Raw genomic sequence first — 17,233 nt, 5'->3', positions numbered from 1 at the left:
TGAAAGAGAGAAACAGAGAAAGAGAGGAAAGAAAGAAAGAAGGAAGGAAGGAAGGAAGGAAGGAAGGAAGGAAGGAAGGAAGGAAGGAAGGAAGGAGGGAGGGAGGGAGGGAGGGAGGGAGGGAGGGAGGGAGGGAGGGAGGGAGGGAAAAGAAAGAAAGGGAAGGGGAGGGGAGGGGAGGGACGGGAAGGGAAGGTTTCTTGACAGAGAGAGACCCTATCGAAAGAAAGAAAAAGGCAGGCAGGCAGGGAGTGAGGGAGGGAGGCAAGGAGGGAGAGAGGATTTTTAAAAAAATAGTTGAAATACTGAAATGCAAATTTATTTTTTGTTATTTTCTAGGTACATCTGCTGCAAAAAGTTACGAGAATCTTGCTGCTGAGATTATGCCAGTGGAATATAGGTAAATTTGTTTTGTAATTTGATAGAATTATATTTAATATTATAATTTTTTTCTTTTTTGTAAATGTCTTGGCCTTTAAAAACTTATGACTCATAGAGCTGAAAATTACTGTTTGATCTACTTAAACTTTCTAAATCAGATTCTTATTGCTACCACAGCAATTTAAAATTTTATCAGAAGTAAAATTTCACAAACCCTTGAATAACATATTCTAGTTTTTATAACATGACATGACCCCCAAGTGCTATGTTATAATTGCTTTAACTAGGGAGGTTTAAGTATATACTTTAAAGTTAGAAAATTATTAGAAAACAAAAATAAATAGGATTTCACAAGCCTTTGATGGGGGAAGTGGTAAATGTATAAAGTAAGAATAGTTACTTATCTTGCTTAGTGGGGAGTCAGTCATTAAATTAAAATTAGTAATTATAAAAAATAGCCATATGAGCTTTTTTTGTAGAGTTATGCTGTTGGCATTCAGAAGAACAAAAATTGGGATTAATTGAAATTAGTTGCTTTTGAGGAATGGGATTTGGCAGGGGAACAACTAAGGGAGAGTATTACTTCCGTGTTTAATGCAAACAATATTAATATCAATAATATTAATAAAAGTTGCAGTTTTAAAAAGTACATGTAAATCTTTAATACAATTTTTTTCAGAAACAAAAGATCTAGAAACTGTCTTATTGCCATTATAAAGTATATCTTAAAATTTTAGTCAAATTATAGTTTCTTAAATCTATTGCTTTTCTTTTGTGTGTTTTCTAAGCATATACTATTTGTTTCCTTTAGCAAATATTTTCTAAATTACCAAAGTAAAATAATTTCTATTATCTCTTCAGGAATGGTATAATATACAATTTAATGATTTATAGCATAATCCTATGTGGTACCTATAAAATTTTACTGCCTTTTTTAAAGGCACAGTCTTGTAGTATACATAATTTTTTCTTAAACAGTTTCAGAAGTTTTTGCTGCAGTTTGAGAGTTTCATGCCCTACCAGCTGTGCTAGCTGGTCCGGCTTGCATCTTAAAATGGTAGCTATTGAGTGAAAAGGAATTTCCTTTTTTTTTTAACTAAAGAACATAATGACTCATATTTTTAAAAATTAAAAAAAGATTTTGTTTTGTAACATCAGGGAGGTGTTTATTCGACTGCAACATGAAAATAAGATGCTTCGCTTACAGCAAGAAGGCTCTGAGAATGAACGTATTGAGGAACTTCAGGAGCAGCTAGAACAGAAACACCGTAAAATGAATGAACTGGAAACTGAGCAGAGGTGATGTGCTCCTTAGTAATTGAAAATCTGGGTGATTTAATTACTGAGCCACAAAATCTTGATTCACAGAAATGGAAAATATTATTGTAGTTAAAGTAATTAGAATTACCTAGAAATAGTTCAATTTTTTTTGTTAGTAGTCTTTCATTACTATAAGCTTCACTCTGTGAAATAAGTCAAGTGATTCATTTCAGTTATGTTTATAAAATATATGGTTAAGCTGTTAATTTCAGCAGTCTTGGTTAACCAGGCTACTTACTCTTTTTATTTTTTTTTGAACAGTCTCGCTCTGTCGCCCAGGCTGGAGTGCAGTGGCACGATCTCTGTTCATTGCAGCTTCCACCTCCCCGGTTCAAGTGATTTTCATGCCTCAGCCTCCCAAGTAGCTGCAATTAGAGACATGCACAACTATGCCTGGCTAATTTCTGTATTTGTTTTCTTTTCTTTTCTTTTCTTTTTTTTTTTTTTTGAGATGCAGTCTTGCTCTGTCACCCAGGCTGGAGTGCAGTAGTGCGATCTCAGCTCACTGCAACCTCCACCTCACGGGTTCAAGTGATTCTCCTGCCTCAGCCTCCCAAGTAGATGGGACTACAGGTGCACACCACTATGCCTAAATTTTTTTTTATTTTTAGTGGAGATGGGGTTTCACCATGTTGACCAGACTGGTCTCGAACTTTTAACCTCATGATCCACCCGCCCCGGCCTCCCAAAGTGCTGGGATTATAGGCATGAGCCGCTATGCCCGGCCAATTTCTGTATTATTAGTAGATATGGGGCTTCACCATGTTGGCTGGGCTGGTCCCGAACTCCTGACCTCATGTAATCCACCTGCCTCAGCCTTCCAAAGTTGCTGGGATTATAAGCATGAGCCACTGCGTCCAGCCCACCAGGCTACTTATTCTTGAATTTCATTTAGATATGTTCACAATTCATGAAATTTGACAAATGAATAAATGACAGTTTGGCTTTCTACTGAAGTCTAGTGCATAGATGAGATCTAGATTGTGGAATCAAATTTAAATCCCACTTCTAATTTATTAACTGTTTCTGGACAAACTGCTTAAACTTACACTCAGTGTCTTCAGGTATAAATACAAGTTATTAGGAAGACTACAGATAATGAGCTTAAAGCAAATGATGTGCTTATGTGGTATCAATGAAGTGCTCAAAACTTAAAATAATAATATGCTTTTCTAAGTACTTTTTTGCTATTAACTCAGTAAATCGTCATAGTAACTCTATGAAATAGTAACCATGATTAGCTCTTTTTCTATGGATAAGGAATATGGATATGGAGAAGATAAATAACTTACCTAAGTTATACAGCTAGTAGTTCTGGATCCTCCATAATGAACTCTCTGTCAATCTGATTACTGAGTCTTTACTCTTAACTACTATGGTAACTTGCCTGTTATAAATGGCACACTTACTATAAGGGTATTTAGACTTATTTAACCTTTATTGAATCCTAGACACCAACAGAAATTTTAGACACACTTGAATCTTACCTTTCTCAAACTTGTGTGTAACTTGTGTGTATAATGTTACATAAACTGTGGTTAAAATAAGAATAATAATTTAGTTTTCTAAAGAGGCCATTAAATATTACTATTTTATTCAGTTCAATACCAGTTGTTGGCACTTTTCTGAAGAGACCCTTAAATATTACCATCTTACTCAGTTTAATACCAGTTGTTAACACTTTTCTGAAGAGCACTAAATATTACTATCTTATTCAGTTCAATACCAATTGTTAACACTGGGGAAATTATTTAAGCTTTTAAGGAATTAACATAGGAAGGTAGACATGAAAATAGATAATTGCTATATTATGTGATAACTACAACAATGGGATATTATAACAGGCAGGTGAGTATGTATGTGTGGATATACATAGAGGGAGAGGGAGATGCTAACTGTTGCTGGTAACTTCCTGTGGAAGTAACTCTTAAGCAGAGTTTTAAAGAATGAGATATTGCCACATTAGAATCTGAATTAGTTGCTAGTGGTAGTCCCTTTAATTTAAATTTAAAAAAACATGTGGAAATGATTGGAAAATGGGGACTTTCCTCTTCCAATACACTGTGAAATCTGAAACAGAAGATGAAAATCTGGTTTTCATTCATTGAAAATACAACTGTAGAAAAATTGAGCTGGTTTTCTGATTTTTCTACCAGTGAGTACAGTGTAGAAATGTTTTTGCCACCGACATTTAAGTTCCTTAAAATTTTAAATGTAGGCATATGTACTTTCAGGAAAAAAGTTTTCTTTTAAAAAATATTTCCTGGCCAGGCGCGGTGGCTTAAGCCTGTAATCCCAGCACTTTGGGAGGCCGAGACGGGCGGATCATGAGGTCAGGAGATCGAGACCATCCTGGCTAACACGGTGAAACCCCGTCTCTATTAAAAAATACAAAAAACTAGCCAGGCGAGGTGGCGGGCGCCTGTAGTCCCAGCTACTTGGGAGGCTGAGGCAGGAGAATGGCGTAAACCCCGGAGGCGGAGCTTGCAGTGAGCTGAGATCCGGCCACTGCACTCCAGCCTGGGCGACAGAGCAAGACTCCGTCTCAAACAAAACAAAACAAAACAAAAAATATTTCCTTAGAAGCAGTCTGCCCTACTTCCTATTGTACCTAGGCACAGATAATTATTCCACATTTGTCATTGCTATAAAAACATATTTTAGTTAAATTGCTAACTGAATGTACCTTTGTAGATCCTTAACTGCTTTGACTTTCAATACAAGTAAATGCTTATGACCCATCTTACAATAGGCTGAGCAAAGAGCGTATTAGAGAATTGCAGCAGCAGATTGAGGACCTCCAGAAGTCTTTACAGGAACAAGGTTCCAAGTCTGAAGGCGAAAGTGTAAGTAACTTAGAAATTATAATTCTGCTGTGTATGGCTTTTCTTTAATAGGTTATGATGCCCAAACTAATCTTGTATTAGAAAGTGCAGCCCTTATCATTGAGAAAACCCTTAAATACCGTATATATCTGCATAATAGATGCAGTGATTTTGCCAACTTGGAGCCTGTCAGTTGATCATCTACATTGGAAGGTGATTTCTGTCTGCCTACTTCAGCAGCTATACCAATGTTCATGATGATTCTTGATCATCATTCAGCATCATTCAACAGCTATACCAAAGTTCATGATGATTCTTGATTGAGAGCATACTACAATTGAGGGCTTCATAGTTCTGCTGGAATTCCAACAGGGCTGGCCTGAGAAAAATCCAAATAATTAGCAATCAGAATTGAGGAAACCTTCTAATAGGAAAAGAGAGAATGGGAAAATGATTTCTACCTAGAGCATGCTAAAAATGGATTATACCCATCTCTGAAGGACAGAAACTTTAATGCAGCCTTGGAGGCATCACTCATTTCTTCCTCCTTCCTTAATGATTCATGGCCTTACCGTTTTCTGATGGTTTTTGATGGCAGATGTTGTGAGGGCAGAGATAAAAGAGGATTTAAAAGATATCAAACTTAGCCAAAATCTGACTATACCTAGCAACTATTCTATAGTTTGATCTTTTTATGTGAAGAGAAAAAGAAGTAGTGATTGAGAGAGTGATTAACTTAATTAAAAATAACAAGGAAAAAGGACTAGATATGTGTTAGGGATATCTTGATTGATTGAGATTAGATAGAATGTAGGTGATTATACCTGTGTTGATGGGGGAGGAAACCATGCAGAGTAAGTAAAGAGATGAAAAGGAAAATTGAAAGAGTTGCATTTCCTTTCTGTCTTTTATATGCTTTATATTATTTTCTTTTTTTTTCCCTGGGGGCTTGGAAAATAGAAATCGTCTCATGCATGGCGGCATCTCATATGTGCATATATACGGTATTGTAACTTCTCTAATACAAATATTATTTTAGGCCACACTAGAGAATAGTTTTAAAATGAGGTCTTTTTGGAGTAGCACATTTTGGCTTGCAGTGTTTTAAAGACAAATGTCTTTATTATTTTAATATATTGGTATCCAACTCGTATTTCAGATTATATATTTTAAACACTTCACCTATACAGTAGGTGTGGAACGACTATTGCAATTTAAAGTACTGTTTTTTAAAAGGAGAAATTGTATGTTTAAAATTTTGCTTTTTAACAATATTCAGTTGCTTCATTTTGGTGTTAATTATTAAAGGATTTGCAACTAAAATAATAAAGTTGTATTATAAAGGTAATTATTTTAGATCTTTAAGTTTGTTCCTCATAAGAGGCTCAAAATCTTAAAATTTTTATTCTGAATAATTGAGTTTCTAAATATTTTAATGTTTGATACTCCTCAGTATGTCACATTCAGCTTGCATTTGCTGTTTTTCAAAGTTCAGATTTAATTTTTATTACATTCAGAAATATGAGGCATTTTTCTTTCTGTCATATGCTTTTATATTTCATTTTCTATTTTTCCTTTCCTTTTTGAAGTAAAAAAAAAACCTAAAAAGTTTATGCTTCTTAAAGTGTGTTACTAGAAATACAAATTTAAAAAATATTTATAATTTTGCCTGGTACACCTTCAAAAGAAGGTAAAGAGATTTAGATGTCTGGAAAATTGACCTTTGTCAAGATAGTCATCTTACAGCAATTTTTTTTTAAATTTTATAGTCCAGCAAATTAAAGCAGAAGTTGGAAGCTCATATGTAAGTATAACTGATATTTCTTTTCAAATATGAGAAGGGAGGAGTTGTAAAAGCCTCTAAAGTTAATCTCCTTTTCGTATTTTGTTTAGAAAAGCAAATATCCTGATGCTAATTGATATACTTGCTGCAAAAAGTGAAAAGCATGCTAAAGATTCAGCCTGCCTGCTACCCCCATCCCAAACTCCTACATCTTTCAGTTGTTAATATCATTTCAAAAGTTTAAAAAAACAGATAACTATCACAACTAGATTATATGGGATGTTAAACCTGTAAAATATTTTACTTTCTTAGGAAGCAAGGGTGGCAAGGGAAACAATTTAACCTTTTTGGCACCTGCTATGTGCCTGTTTACATCCTCATGACAACCCCTGTAGTCAGGCAGATAGTATTCCCATTTCACAGGTGTGGAACCAAGGGTCAGAAAGCAACTTGCCTAAGATCCACAAATGTTATATGGCAGAGACCAGTCTCCATGCTTTTTCTACCACTTAGGGAAAAACTCACAGAGGTCCATGAAGAATTACAGAAGAAACAAGAGCTCATTGAAGATCTTCAGCCAGATATAAATCAAAATGGTAGGTATCTGTGAAAACTTGGATCAGACAATAGTATATCCAAGGACTTACCCTTTTTTACTGAAGGATGCAAGGTCTATGTGTATATTTTTGCACAATGTGTAGATACATATATTGTAAATAAGGACTATTATAATTTTTAGTGCTGAAGTCATTAATAAATGATATATTAAAGCAAAAAATAAAATGAATTGATGGATATATGGGAGTATCAAACATTAAAAAATAAAATTAATCTGTGGAAATGTGGTTAAAAATGATTTCAAATCAGATTGATATGAACTTTAAAACATTGTGTAGAAATTATTTTTCCTGTGATTGTGCTTACTGTAAGGTATATTTGCTACTTGTACTTGATAGAAAGGAGAAAAACAGCTAAATAAAGCAAATTGTAGATTTTTTTTAAGGGTCAAATAATAAATGATTGAGGATGTGTTGGTTGTATTTCAAAACTTTTAGATAAGAATTCACTACAAAGAATAAATAACAGGCTTTTCTTTTAAGTTCTCTTATCTTTAGAAAATAAATATAAATATAATTTTATGTGAAGATGAAGTATTTTAATAGGTGGTAATTATAAATAACTGATTATGTTTCATTTTATTTTTACTAATAGTACAAAAGATCAATGAACTTGAAGCTGCTCTTCAGAAGAAAGATGAAGATATGAAAGCAATGGAGGAAAGATATAAAATGTACTTGGAGAAAGCCAGAAATGTGAGTGACTTATCTTTCAGAGTTCAAGACTTTGTGGCCTGTGTTTTAGCAAGGCCCATTTCACCGGATTTTTCTGCCATTCTTGTATCTGTATCTAATCACTTCTCTCTTAACTGTATTACCTTACCTGTCAGGTTTCTGTGGTATTTCCCGATCAGTTCTCATACTCTTAGTCTCACTCATCAGTGTCAGATAAAATAAACCACAGCTAATAGGAACTGTTTAGACATAGACTGTAGTGATGTCAGAGAGAGTGATGGCTATAAAGTATGGAATCTTTAGTTCTTGGCAAAATAAGCCTAGAATCCTTTTTTTTTTTTTTAATTGTACTTTAAGTTCTAGGGTACATGTGCACAACGTGCAGGTTTGTTACATATGTATACATGTGCCATGTTGGTGTGCTGCACCCATTAACTCGTCATTTACATTAGGTATATCTCCTAATGCTATCCCTCCCCAACACCCCACAATAGGACCCGGTGTGTGATGATCCCCTTCCTGTGTCCAAGTGATCTCATTGTTCAATTCCCACCTATGAGTGAGAACATGTGGTATTTGGTTTTCTGTTCTTGCAATAGTTTGCTGAGAATGATGGTTTCCAGCTGCATCCATGTCCCTACAAAGGACACGAACTCATCCTTTTTTATGGCTGCATAGTATTCCATGGTGTATATGTGCCACATTTTCTTAATCCAGTCTGTCACAGATGGACATTTGGGTTGATTCCAAGTCTTTGCTATTGTGAATAGTGCCACAATAAACATCCGTGTGCATGTGTCTTTATAGCAGCATGATTTATAATCCTTTGGGTATATCCCTAGTAATAGGAAGGCTAGGTCAAATGGTATTTCTAGTTCTAGATCCTTGAGGAATTGCCACACTGTTTTCCACAATGGTTGACAGTCCCACCAACAGTGTAAAAGTGTTCTTATTTCTCCACATCTTCTCCAGCACCTGTTGTTTCCTGATTTTTTAATGATCACCATTCTAACTGGTGTGAGATGGCATCTCATTGTGGTTTTGATTTGCATTTCTCTGATGGTGAGTGATGATGAGCATTTTTTCCTGTGTCTGTTGCCTGTATGAATGTCTTGTTTTGAGAAGTGTCTGTTCATGTCCTTTGCCCACTTTTTGATGGGGTTGTTTGTTTTTTTTCTTGTAAAGTTGTTTGAGTTCTTTGTAGGTTCTGGATATTAGCCCTTTGTCAGATGAGTAGATTGCAAAACTTTTCTCCCATTCTGTAGGTTGCCTGTTCACTCTGATGGTAGTTTCTTTTGTTGTGCAGAAGCTCTTTAGTTTAATTAGATCCCATTTGTCAATTTTGGCTTTTGTTGCCATTGCTTTTGGTGTTTTAGACATGAAGTCCTTGCCCATGCTGATGTCCTGAATGGTATTGCCTAGGCCTTCTTCTAGGGTTTTTATGGTTTTAGGTCTAACATTCAAGTCTCTAATCCATCTTGAATTAATTTTTGTATAAGTTGTACGGAAGGGATCCAGTTTCAGCTTTTTCTACTTATGGCTAGCCAGTGTTCCCAGCACCATTTATTAAATAGGAAATCCTTTCCCCATTTCTTGTTTTTGTCAGGTTTGTCAAAGATCAGATGGTTGTAGATGTGTGGTATTATTTCTGAGGGCTCTGTTCTGTTCCATTGATCTATATCTTTGTTTTGGTACCAGTACCATGCTTTTTTGGTTACTGTAGCCTTGTAGTATAGTTTGAAGTCAGGTAGTGTGATGCCTCCAGCTTTGTTCTTTTGGCTTAGGATTGTCTTGGAAATGTGGGCTCTTTTTTGGTTCCATATGAACTTTAAAGCAGTTTTTTCCAAGTCTGTGAAGAAAGTCATTGGTAGCTTAATGGGAATGGCATTGAATCTATAAATTACCTTGGGTAGTATGGCCATTTTCACAATATTGATTCTTCCTCTCCATGAACATGGTATGTTCTTCCATTTGTTTGTGTCCTCTTTTATTTCACTGAGCAGTGGTTTGTAGTTCTCCTTGAAGAGGTCCTTTACATCCATTGTAAGTTGGATTCCTAGGTATTTTATTCTCTTTGAAGCTATTGTGAATGGGAGTTCATTCCTGATTTGGCTCTCTGTTTGTCTGTTATTGGTGTATAAGAATGCTTGTGATTTTTGCACATTGATTTTGTATCCTGAGACTTTGCTGAAGTTGCTTATCAGCTTAAGGAGATATTGGGCTGAGACGATGGGGTTTTCTAAATATACAATCATGTCATCTGCAAACAGGGACAATTTGACTTCTTCTTTTCCTAACTGAATACCTTTTATTTCTTTCTCTTGCCTGATTGCCCTAGCCAGAACTTGCAACACTGTGTTGAATATGAGTGGTGAGAGAGGGCATCCCTGTCTTGTGCCAGTTAAGGGAATGCTTCCAGTTTTTGCCCATTCAGTATGATATTGGCTGTGGGTTTGTCATAAATAGCTCTTATTATTTTGAGATACATTCCATCAATACCGAATTTATTGGGAGTTTTTAGCATGAAGGTCTGTTGAATTTTGTCAAAGGCCTTTTCTGCATCTATTGAGATAATCATGTGGTTTTTGTCTTTGGTTCTGTTTATGTGCTGGATTTTGTTTATTGATTTGCGTATGTTGAACCAGCCTTGCATCCCAGGGATGAGGCCCACTTGATCATGGTGGATAAGCTTTTTGATGTGCTGCTGGATTCGGTTTGCCAGTATTTTATTGAGGATTTTTGCATCGATGTTCTTCAGGGATATTGGTCTAAAATTCTTTTTTTGTTGTATCTCTGTCAGGCTTTGGTATCAGGATGATCTTGGCCTTGTAAAATGAGTTAGGGAGGATTCCCTCTTTTTCTATTGATTGGAATAGTTTCAGAAGGAATGGTACCAACTCCTCCTTGTACCTCTGGTAGAATTCGGCTGTGAATCCGTCTGGTCCTGGACTTTTTTTGGTTGGTAGGCTATTAATTATTGCCTCAATTTCAGAACCTGCTATTGGTCTATTCCGGGATTCAACTTCTTCCTGGTTTAGTCTTGGGAGAGTGTGTGTGTCTGGGAAATTATCCATTTCTTCTAGGTTTTCTAGTTTATTTGCATAGAGGTGTTTATAGTATTCTCGATGGTAGTTTGTATTTCTGTGGGATCGGTGGTGATATCCCCTTTATCATTTTATATTGCATCTATTTGATTCTTCTCTCTTCTTTATTAGTGTTGCTAGCGGTCTATCAATTTTGTTGATCTTTTCAAAAAACCAGCTCCTGGATTCATTGATTTTTTGAGGGTTTTCTGTGTCTCTATCTCCTTCAGTTCTGCTCTGATCAACTACAGTTTCCATGTAGTTGAGCGGTTTTGATTGAGTTTCTTAGTCCTGAGTTCTAGTTTGATTGCACTGTGGTCTGAGAGACAGTTTGTTATAATTTCTGTTCTTTTACATTTGCTGAGGAGTGCTTTACTTCCAACTATGTGGTCAATTTTGGAATAAGTGCGATGTGGTGCTGAGAAGAATGTATATGCTGTTGATTTGGGGTGGAGAGTTCTGTATATGTCTATTAGGTCCACTTGGTGCAGAGTTGAGTTCAATTCCTGGATAGCCTTGTTAACTTTCTGTCTCACTGATCTGTCTAATGTTGACAGTGGGGTGTTAAAGTCTCCCATTATTATTGTATGGGAGTGTAAGTCTCTTTGTAAGTCTCTAAGGACTTGCTTTATGAATCTGGGTGCTCCTGTATTGGGTGCATATATATTTAGGATAGTTAGCTCTTCCTGATGACTTGATCCCTTTACCATTATGTAATGGCCTTCTTTGTCTCTTTTGATCTTTGTTGGTTTAAAGTTTGTTTTATCAGAGACTAGGATTGCAACCCCTGCTTTATTTTTGTTTTCCATTTGCTTGGTAGATTTCCTCCATCCCTATATTTTGAGCCTATGTGTGTCTGCATGTGAGATGGCTCTCCTGAATACAGCAAACTGATGGCTATTGACTCTATCCAATTTGCCAGTCTGTGTCTTTTAATTGGACCATTTAGTCCATTTACATTTAAGGTTAACATTGTTATGTGTGAACTTGATCCTGTCATTATGATATTAGCTGGTTATTTTGCTTGCTAGTTGATGCAGTTTCTTCCTAGCATCGATGACTTTACATTTGGACATGTTTTTGCAATGGCTGGTACCTGTTGTTCCTTTCCATGTTTAGTGCTTCCTTCAGGATCTCTTATAGGGCAGGCCTGGTGGTGACAAAATCTCTTAAGCATTTGCTTGTCTGTAAAGGATTTTATTTCTCCTTCACTTATGAAACTTAGTTTGGCTGGATATGAAATTCTGGGTTGAAAATTCTTTTCTTTAAGAATGTTGAATATTGGCCCCCACTCTCTTCTGGCTTGGAGAGTTTCTGTGAAGAGATCTGTTGTTAGTCTGATGGGCTTCCCTTTGAGTGTAACCCGACCTTTCTCTCTGGCTGCCCTTAACATTTTTTCTTTCATTTCAACTTTGTTGAATCTGACAATTATGTGTCTTGGAGTTGCTCTTCTCAAGGGGTATGTATCTTTGTGGCATTCTCTGTATTTCCTGAATTTGAACATTGGCCTGCCTTACTAGGTTGGGGAAGTTCTCCTGGATGATATCCTGCAGAGTGTTTTCCAACTTGGTTCCATTTTCCCCGTCACTTTCAGGCACACCAATCAGATGTAGATTTGGTCTTTTTACATAATCCCATATTTCTTGGAGGCTTTGTTCATTTCTTTTTACTCTTTTTGCTGTACACTTCTCTTCTTGCTTCGTTTCATTCATTTGATCTTCAATCGCTGATACTCTTCCAGTTGTTTGAGTCAGTTACTGAAGCTTGTGCATTTGTCATGTAGTTCTCGTGTTATGGTTTTCTTTTTTCTTTTTTTTTTTTTTGAGACGGAGTCTCGCTCTGTCGCCCAGGCTGGAGTGCAGTGGCCGGATCTCAGCTCACTGCAAGCTCCGCCTCCCGGGTTCACGCCATTCTCCTGCCTCAGCCTCCTGAGTAGCTGGGACTACAGGCGCCCGCCACCTCGCCCAGCTAGTTTTTTGTATTTTTTAGTAGAGACGGGGTTTCACCGTGTTAGCTAGGATGGTCTCGATCTCCTGACCTCGTGATCCACCCGTCTCGGCCTCCCAAAGTGCTGGGATTACAGGCTTGAGCCACCGCGCCTGGCTCGTGTTATGGTTTTCATCTCTGTCAGTTCTTTTAAGGTCTTCACTGCATTGATTATTCTAGTTATCCATTCATCCATTCTTTTTTCAAGGTTTTTAGTTTCTTTGTGCTGGTTACATAGTTCCTCCTTTAGCTCTGGGAAGTTTGATCGACTGAAGCCTTCTTAACTCGTCAAAGTCATTCTCTGTCCAGCTTTGTTCCGTTGCTGGCAATGAGCTGCTTTCCTTTGAAGGGGGAGATGCGCTCTGATTTTTTGAATTTCCAGCTTTTCTGCACTGCTTTTTCCCCATCTTTGTGGTTTTATCTGCCTTTGGTCTTTGATGATGGTGATGTACTGATGGAGTTTTGGTGTGGGTGTCCTTTCTGTTTGTCAGTTTTCCTTCTGTCAGTCAGGACCCTCAGCTGTAGGTCTGTTGGAGTTTGCTTGAGGTCCACTCCAGACCCTGTTTGCCTGGGTATCAGCAGAAGATAGAATATTGCTGAACAACGAGTGTTGCTATCTGATTTTTGCTCTGGAAGCTTCGTCTCAGGGGTGTACCCCACCATGTGAGGTGTTGGTCTGCACCTAGTGGGGGATGTCTCCCAGTTAGGCAACTCGGGGATCAGGGGACCAGGGACCCACTTGAGCAGGCAGTCTGTCCCTTCTCAGATCTCAACCTCCGTGCTAGGAGATCTGCTGCTCTCTTCAAAGCTGTCAGACAGGGGCATTTACCTCTGCCGAGGTTTCTGCTGCTTTTTGTTTAGCTATGCCCTGTCCCCAGAGAAGAAGTCTACAGAGGCGGGCTGGCCTCCTTGAGCTGTGGTGGACTCCACCCAATTCGAGCTTCCCAGTGGCTTTGTTTACCTACTTAAGCCTCAGCAATGGTGGGAGCCCCTCCCCCAGTCTTGCTGCTGCATTGCTGCTGCCTTGCAGTTAGATCTCAGACTGCTGTGCTAGCAATGAGGGAGGCTCCGTGGGCGTGGGACCCTCTGGGTCAGGTGTGGGATATAATCTTCTGGTGTACCATTTGCTAAGACCCTTGGTAAAGTGCAGTATTAGAGTGGGAGTTACCCGATTTTCCAGGTGTTGTGTGTCTCACTTTCCTTTGGCTAGGAAAAGGAATTCCCTTCCCCCTTGTGCTTCCCAGGTGAGGCGATGCCTCGCCCTGCTTCAACTCTCGCTGGTCAGGCTGCACCCGCGGACCAGCGCCAACTGTCTGACGTGCCCCAGTGAGATGAACCCAGTACCTCAGTTGAAAATGCAGAAATCACCCATCTTCTGTGTCGCTCACGCTGGAAGCTGGAGGCTGGAGCTGTTCCTATTCAGCCATCTTGGGCGCCGCCTTCAGCCTAGGATTCTTATTTGCTAGAATCTTTGCAGATTTTCTAAGAATACAGTTTTTCTAGAAACAGCAATATGAACATTTTATCTTTTGTAAAAATTTAGCATTTTAAACATATTTGAAATTGTTGTATCATTTAGTTTTAGATTAGGCAGTTAAACACTTTTGAAATGTTCATCAGACTCAAGGTTTAACAAGGTAGAGGTTTACTTCATAGTCACATTGAGTCCAACCATAAATGGGGAAAGGTTGTAGTCATTCAGAGTCCTAAGCTGACAGAGATTCTGCCTTCTTCAGCATAGGGATCCCAGGTTCACTTGACCTTGTCCAACTAGTACAGAAGAAAGACAGCCTAGATTGCATAGGAGATATGTAATGGGCGAGGCCTGAAAACAGCATAAATCACTTTCACTCCCACTTTGGAGTGCAGGCATGTGACCACACCACATTTATGGAACAGACTTTGCAAAAGTGAAATAATGCCTACATAATACTTAGTTGTGTGGGATATAACATAGTTTACTTAAGCATTATCCTACTATTGGAAATAATCTGTATTCATTCCCTTTTCCTTTTTTGCTCCTATAAATAAGACTATAGTCAACATAATTATACAGAAAAACTTTCTCTTTATTTTGGTTTATTATCTTAACCTTATTTCCTAGAAATGGAAGTATTGAGTCATAGGATAAGACCATAAGATGCTTGATATGTATTTCTAAATGACATTTTAAAAGGACTATAATTAATTAAAACCATGACAATGAATTACCATACTCTTGCCACCATCGAATAATATCATTTAAAAGACAATTGCTTGCTTTCATAAATATGATTTTTTTTTCCCATTACCTTATTTGGGGCAAGAGGTTTAAATACTGGTTAAGATACTGGTTAAAGTAATAACATATGTCCATTGTAGAAAATTCAGAAAATATACAAATCACAACCATTTATCACTTAGAGATAATAAACTATGATTTTCTCTCTGTAATTAAATTCATATAAATTATTCAATGTATTCTGCTTTTATGGTGTGCATTCCATGAGGGCAGCCACCATGTCTCCCATAAATTGCTGAATCCTCATCTGCCAGTATCTGCCACATAGTTGTCACTCAGTAAATGATTTTTGGATGAAAGAAGGAGCCACAATAATATTTTGGTATTTTACCATCCAGTCGTCTTTTACCTCTATAAATATAGATGAAATTGTCCTAACTCATTAAATAATTTTAAATATTTTTAATAGTTTTATAACTACATCATGCCGATGTCCCTGTTTGAAATTTATGGTTTCGCTGGAAATATATTCTTGACATTTCTGAATTGGTTTTCTAACAGAATGCTACCTTCATAGTTTAGCCGAATCTCTTTACTACATTCTGGTTAAACATATCTTTTTACTCAATTTTTAGTAATAACATAAATGCGATTCAGCACCCTACCTTTTGCAAATAAAATCACCAGCATTTATTATATTGATCTTATATATTGAATTACACTTGACTAGATAATAATAGTAAAAAAGATATTGTTAAGAATTTCTTCTGTGTGTGTTATTCTTACTTTATAAAATCAGTAAGTTTCCTTAGAGTTATTGAATTCATTTTGACTTTTTAAAAAATTCTCAAGTCAAATAAATATAGAAAGGGTTATTTCAAGACTTTAATGCCTAAAGTTTGGGTATTGAAAAGGCTAAATAACTATTTCCATGTACTGAGCTTTGGAGAAGGGAAATTTGATTTTGGAATGGGGACATTTATATTTTTCTTGTTTACTTATACTGTTTCTTGTATATAGAGTGAGTTATTTTTGTTATCCCAGTTAGGATTGTAAAACAAGCTACAGTTAGCTCTTGGATGAATTTGTGGATTATTTTCCACCTTACTTACACGGTTTTTGTAAAATATGTTCTATATGTTTTAATACTTTAAAATATAAAGTGAGCATAAAATTGTTTTCTTTAAATAGGTAATAAAAACTTTAGATCCCAAGTTAAATCCAGCATCAGCTGAAATAATGCTACTAAGAAAGCAGTTGGCAGAGAAAGAGAGAAGAATTGAGATTCTGGAGGTAAAACTTCTATATGTACTCATCTCTTAATTATTTTATAGAATCCTGGTAATTAACTGTTGTCATATATTTGCCATTAATGATGAAGTTTTACAAGAAGTTAAAAATGTCATGTTTTAGCATCCAGGGTGTTTATTACAAAGCATCTCACTGGCCACCCAGTAGATGGTCTGTGTGTAGCTCATGTACCCTGTTTATATGCAGCGTTGTAGCTCTCCTTGTCAATAACGGGCATTATATGGATATCCCTGACTTTCTAATAGAGTCCTGCTATAATGTTTCTTTTTAAATTATGCAAATATGATTTCATTTGGGGGATAAAAACCTGACCTTTACTGTCTAAAAAAGATACTGTGCTGACTCAGTCAACCACATTTTTCTTACCTTCAGCCGTTTCTCACCTGAACCTAAACAAACTTATTAGTAGTGGAATTTCTGGCAGAAGGAAGTACTCACAGAATCCTAGTGAACTCCTGAACTAAAGTGGCAATCTTAGTTATTAATCATGCAAAATTATTTTAGTAATGGCATGCTCTCATTAATTAGCTGAGTCTAAATTTTAAAGATATTTTAGTGTTAGTGGTTATATTATTTTTGTGATACTTAGGTAAGTATGTCACTATGGAATTATGTATTCTTAGATTTATAATTGAGCACGTTCTGGTTTCCTTTGCAAAGTGTTTTACAAAACTACTATATTTAATACTGTAGTGTGATTTGATGCTATTCTTGAAGTAAATATATACTACCTTTTAATAACATATGCATAATTGCAGAGCCACGTTGAATTCTACATACTGGCCTTGAAATTCTCATAAATGGTATTCAGTTTCTTTTTTTTTTTCTTTTGATATGGAGTCTTGCTCTGTCGCCCAGGCTGGGGTGCAGTGGCATAATCTCGGCTCACTGCAGCCTCTGCCTCCCAGGTTCAAGCAATTTTCTTGCCTCAGCCTCCCTAGTAGCTGGGATTACAGGTGCATGCCACTACGCCCAGATAATTTTTGTATTTTTAGTAGAGATGGGATTTTGCCATGTTGGCCAGGCTGGTC

General features: G+C 36.9%; 1 protein-coding gene across 1 annotated transcript in view; it reads left to right on the top strand.

Annotated features, from left to right (window-relative positions):
- Positions 1–17,233, top strand: part of HOOK1 (hook microtubule tethering protein 1) — a 69,357-nt gene that overhangs the window by 45,328 nt on the left and 6,796 nt on the right. The window contains exons 14-20 of the mRNA XM_007978538.3: positions 340–400; positions 1,540–1,680; positions 4,454–4,547; positions 6,296–6,330; positions 6,823–6,905; positions 7,522–7,622; positions 16,083–16,184. Of these exons, the coding sequence (XP_007976729.3) occupies positions 340–400; positions 1,540–1,680; positions 4,454–4,547; positions 6,296–6,330; positions 6,823–6,905; positions 7,522–7,622; positions 16,083–16,184 (617 nt within the window). The remainder of the gene's footprint in view (positions 1–339; positions 401–1,539; positions 1,681–4,453; positions 4,548–6,295; positions 6,331–6,822; positions 6,906–7,521; positions 7,623–16,082; positions 16,185–17,233) is intronic.

The sequence above is a fragment of the Chlorocebus sabaeus genome, chromosome 20 (genome assembly GCF_047675955.1).
Source record: "Chlorocebus sabaeus isolate Y175 chromosome 20, mChlSab1.0.hap1, whole genome shotgun sequence".
Classification (NCBI taxonomy): Eukaryota; Metazoa; Chordata; class Mammalia; order Primates; family Cercopithecidae; genus Chlorocebus; species Chlorocebus sabaeus.
The sequence above is the reverse complement of the archived record's forward strand: the minus strand, read 5'-3'. Positions and strand labels throughout refer to the sequence as shown.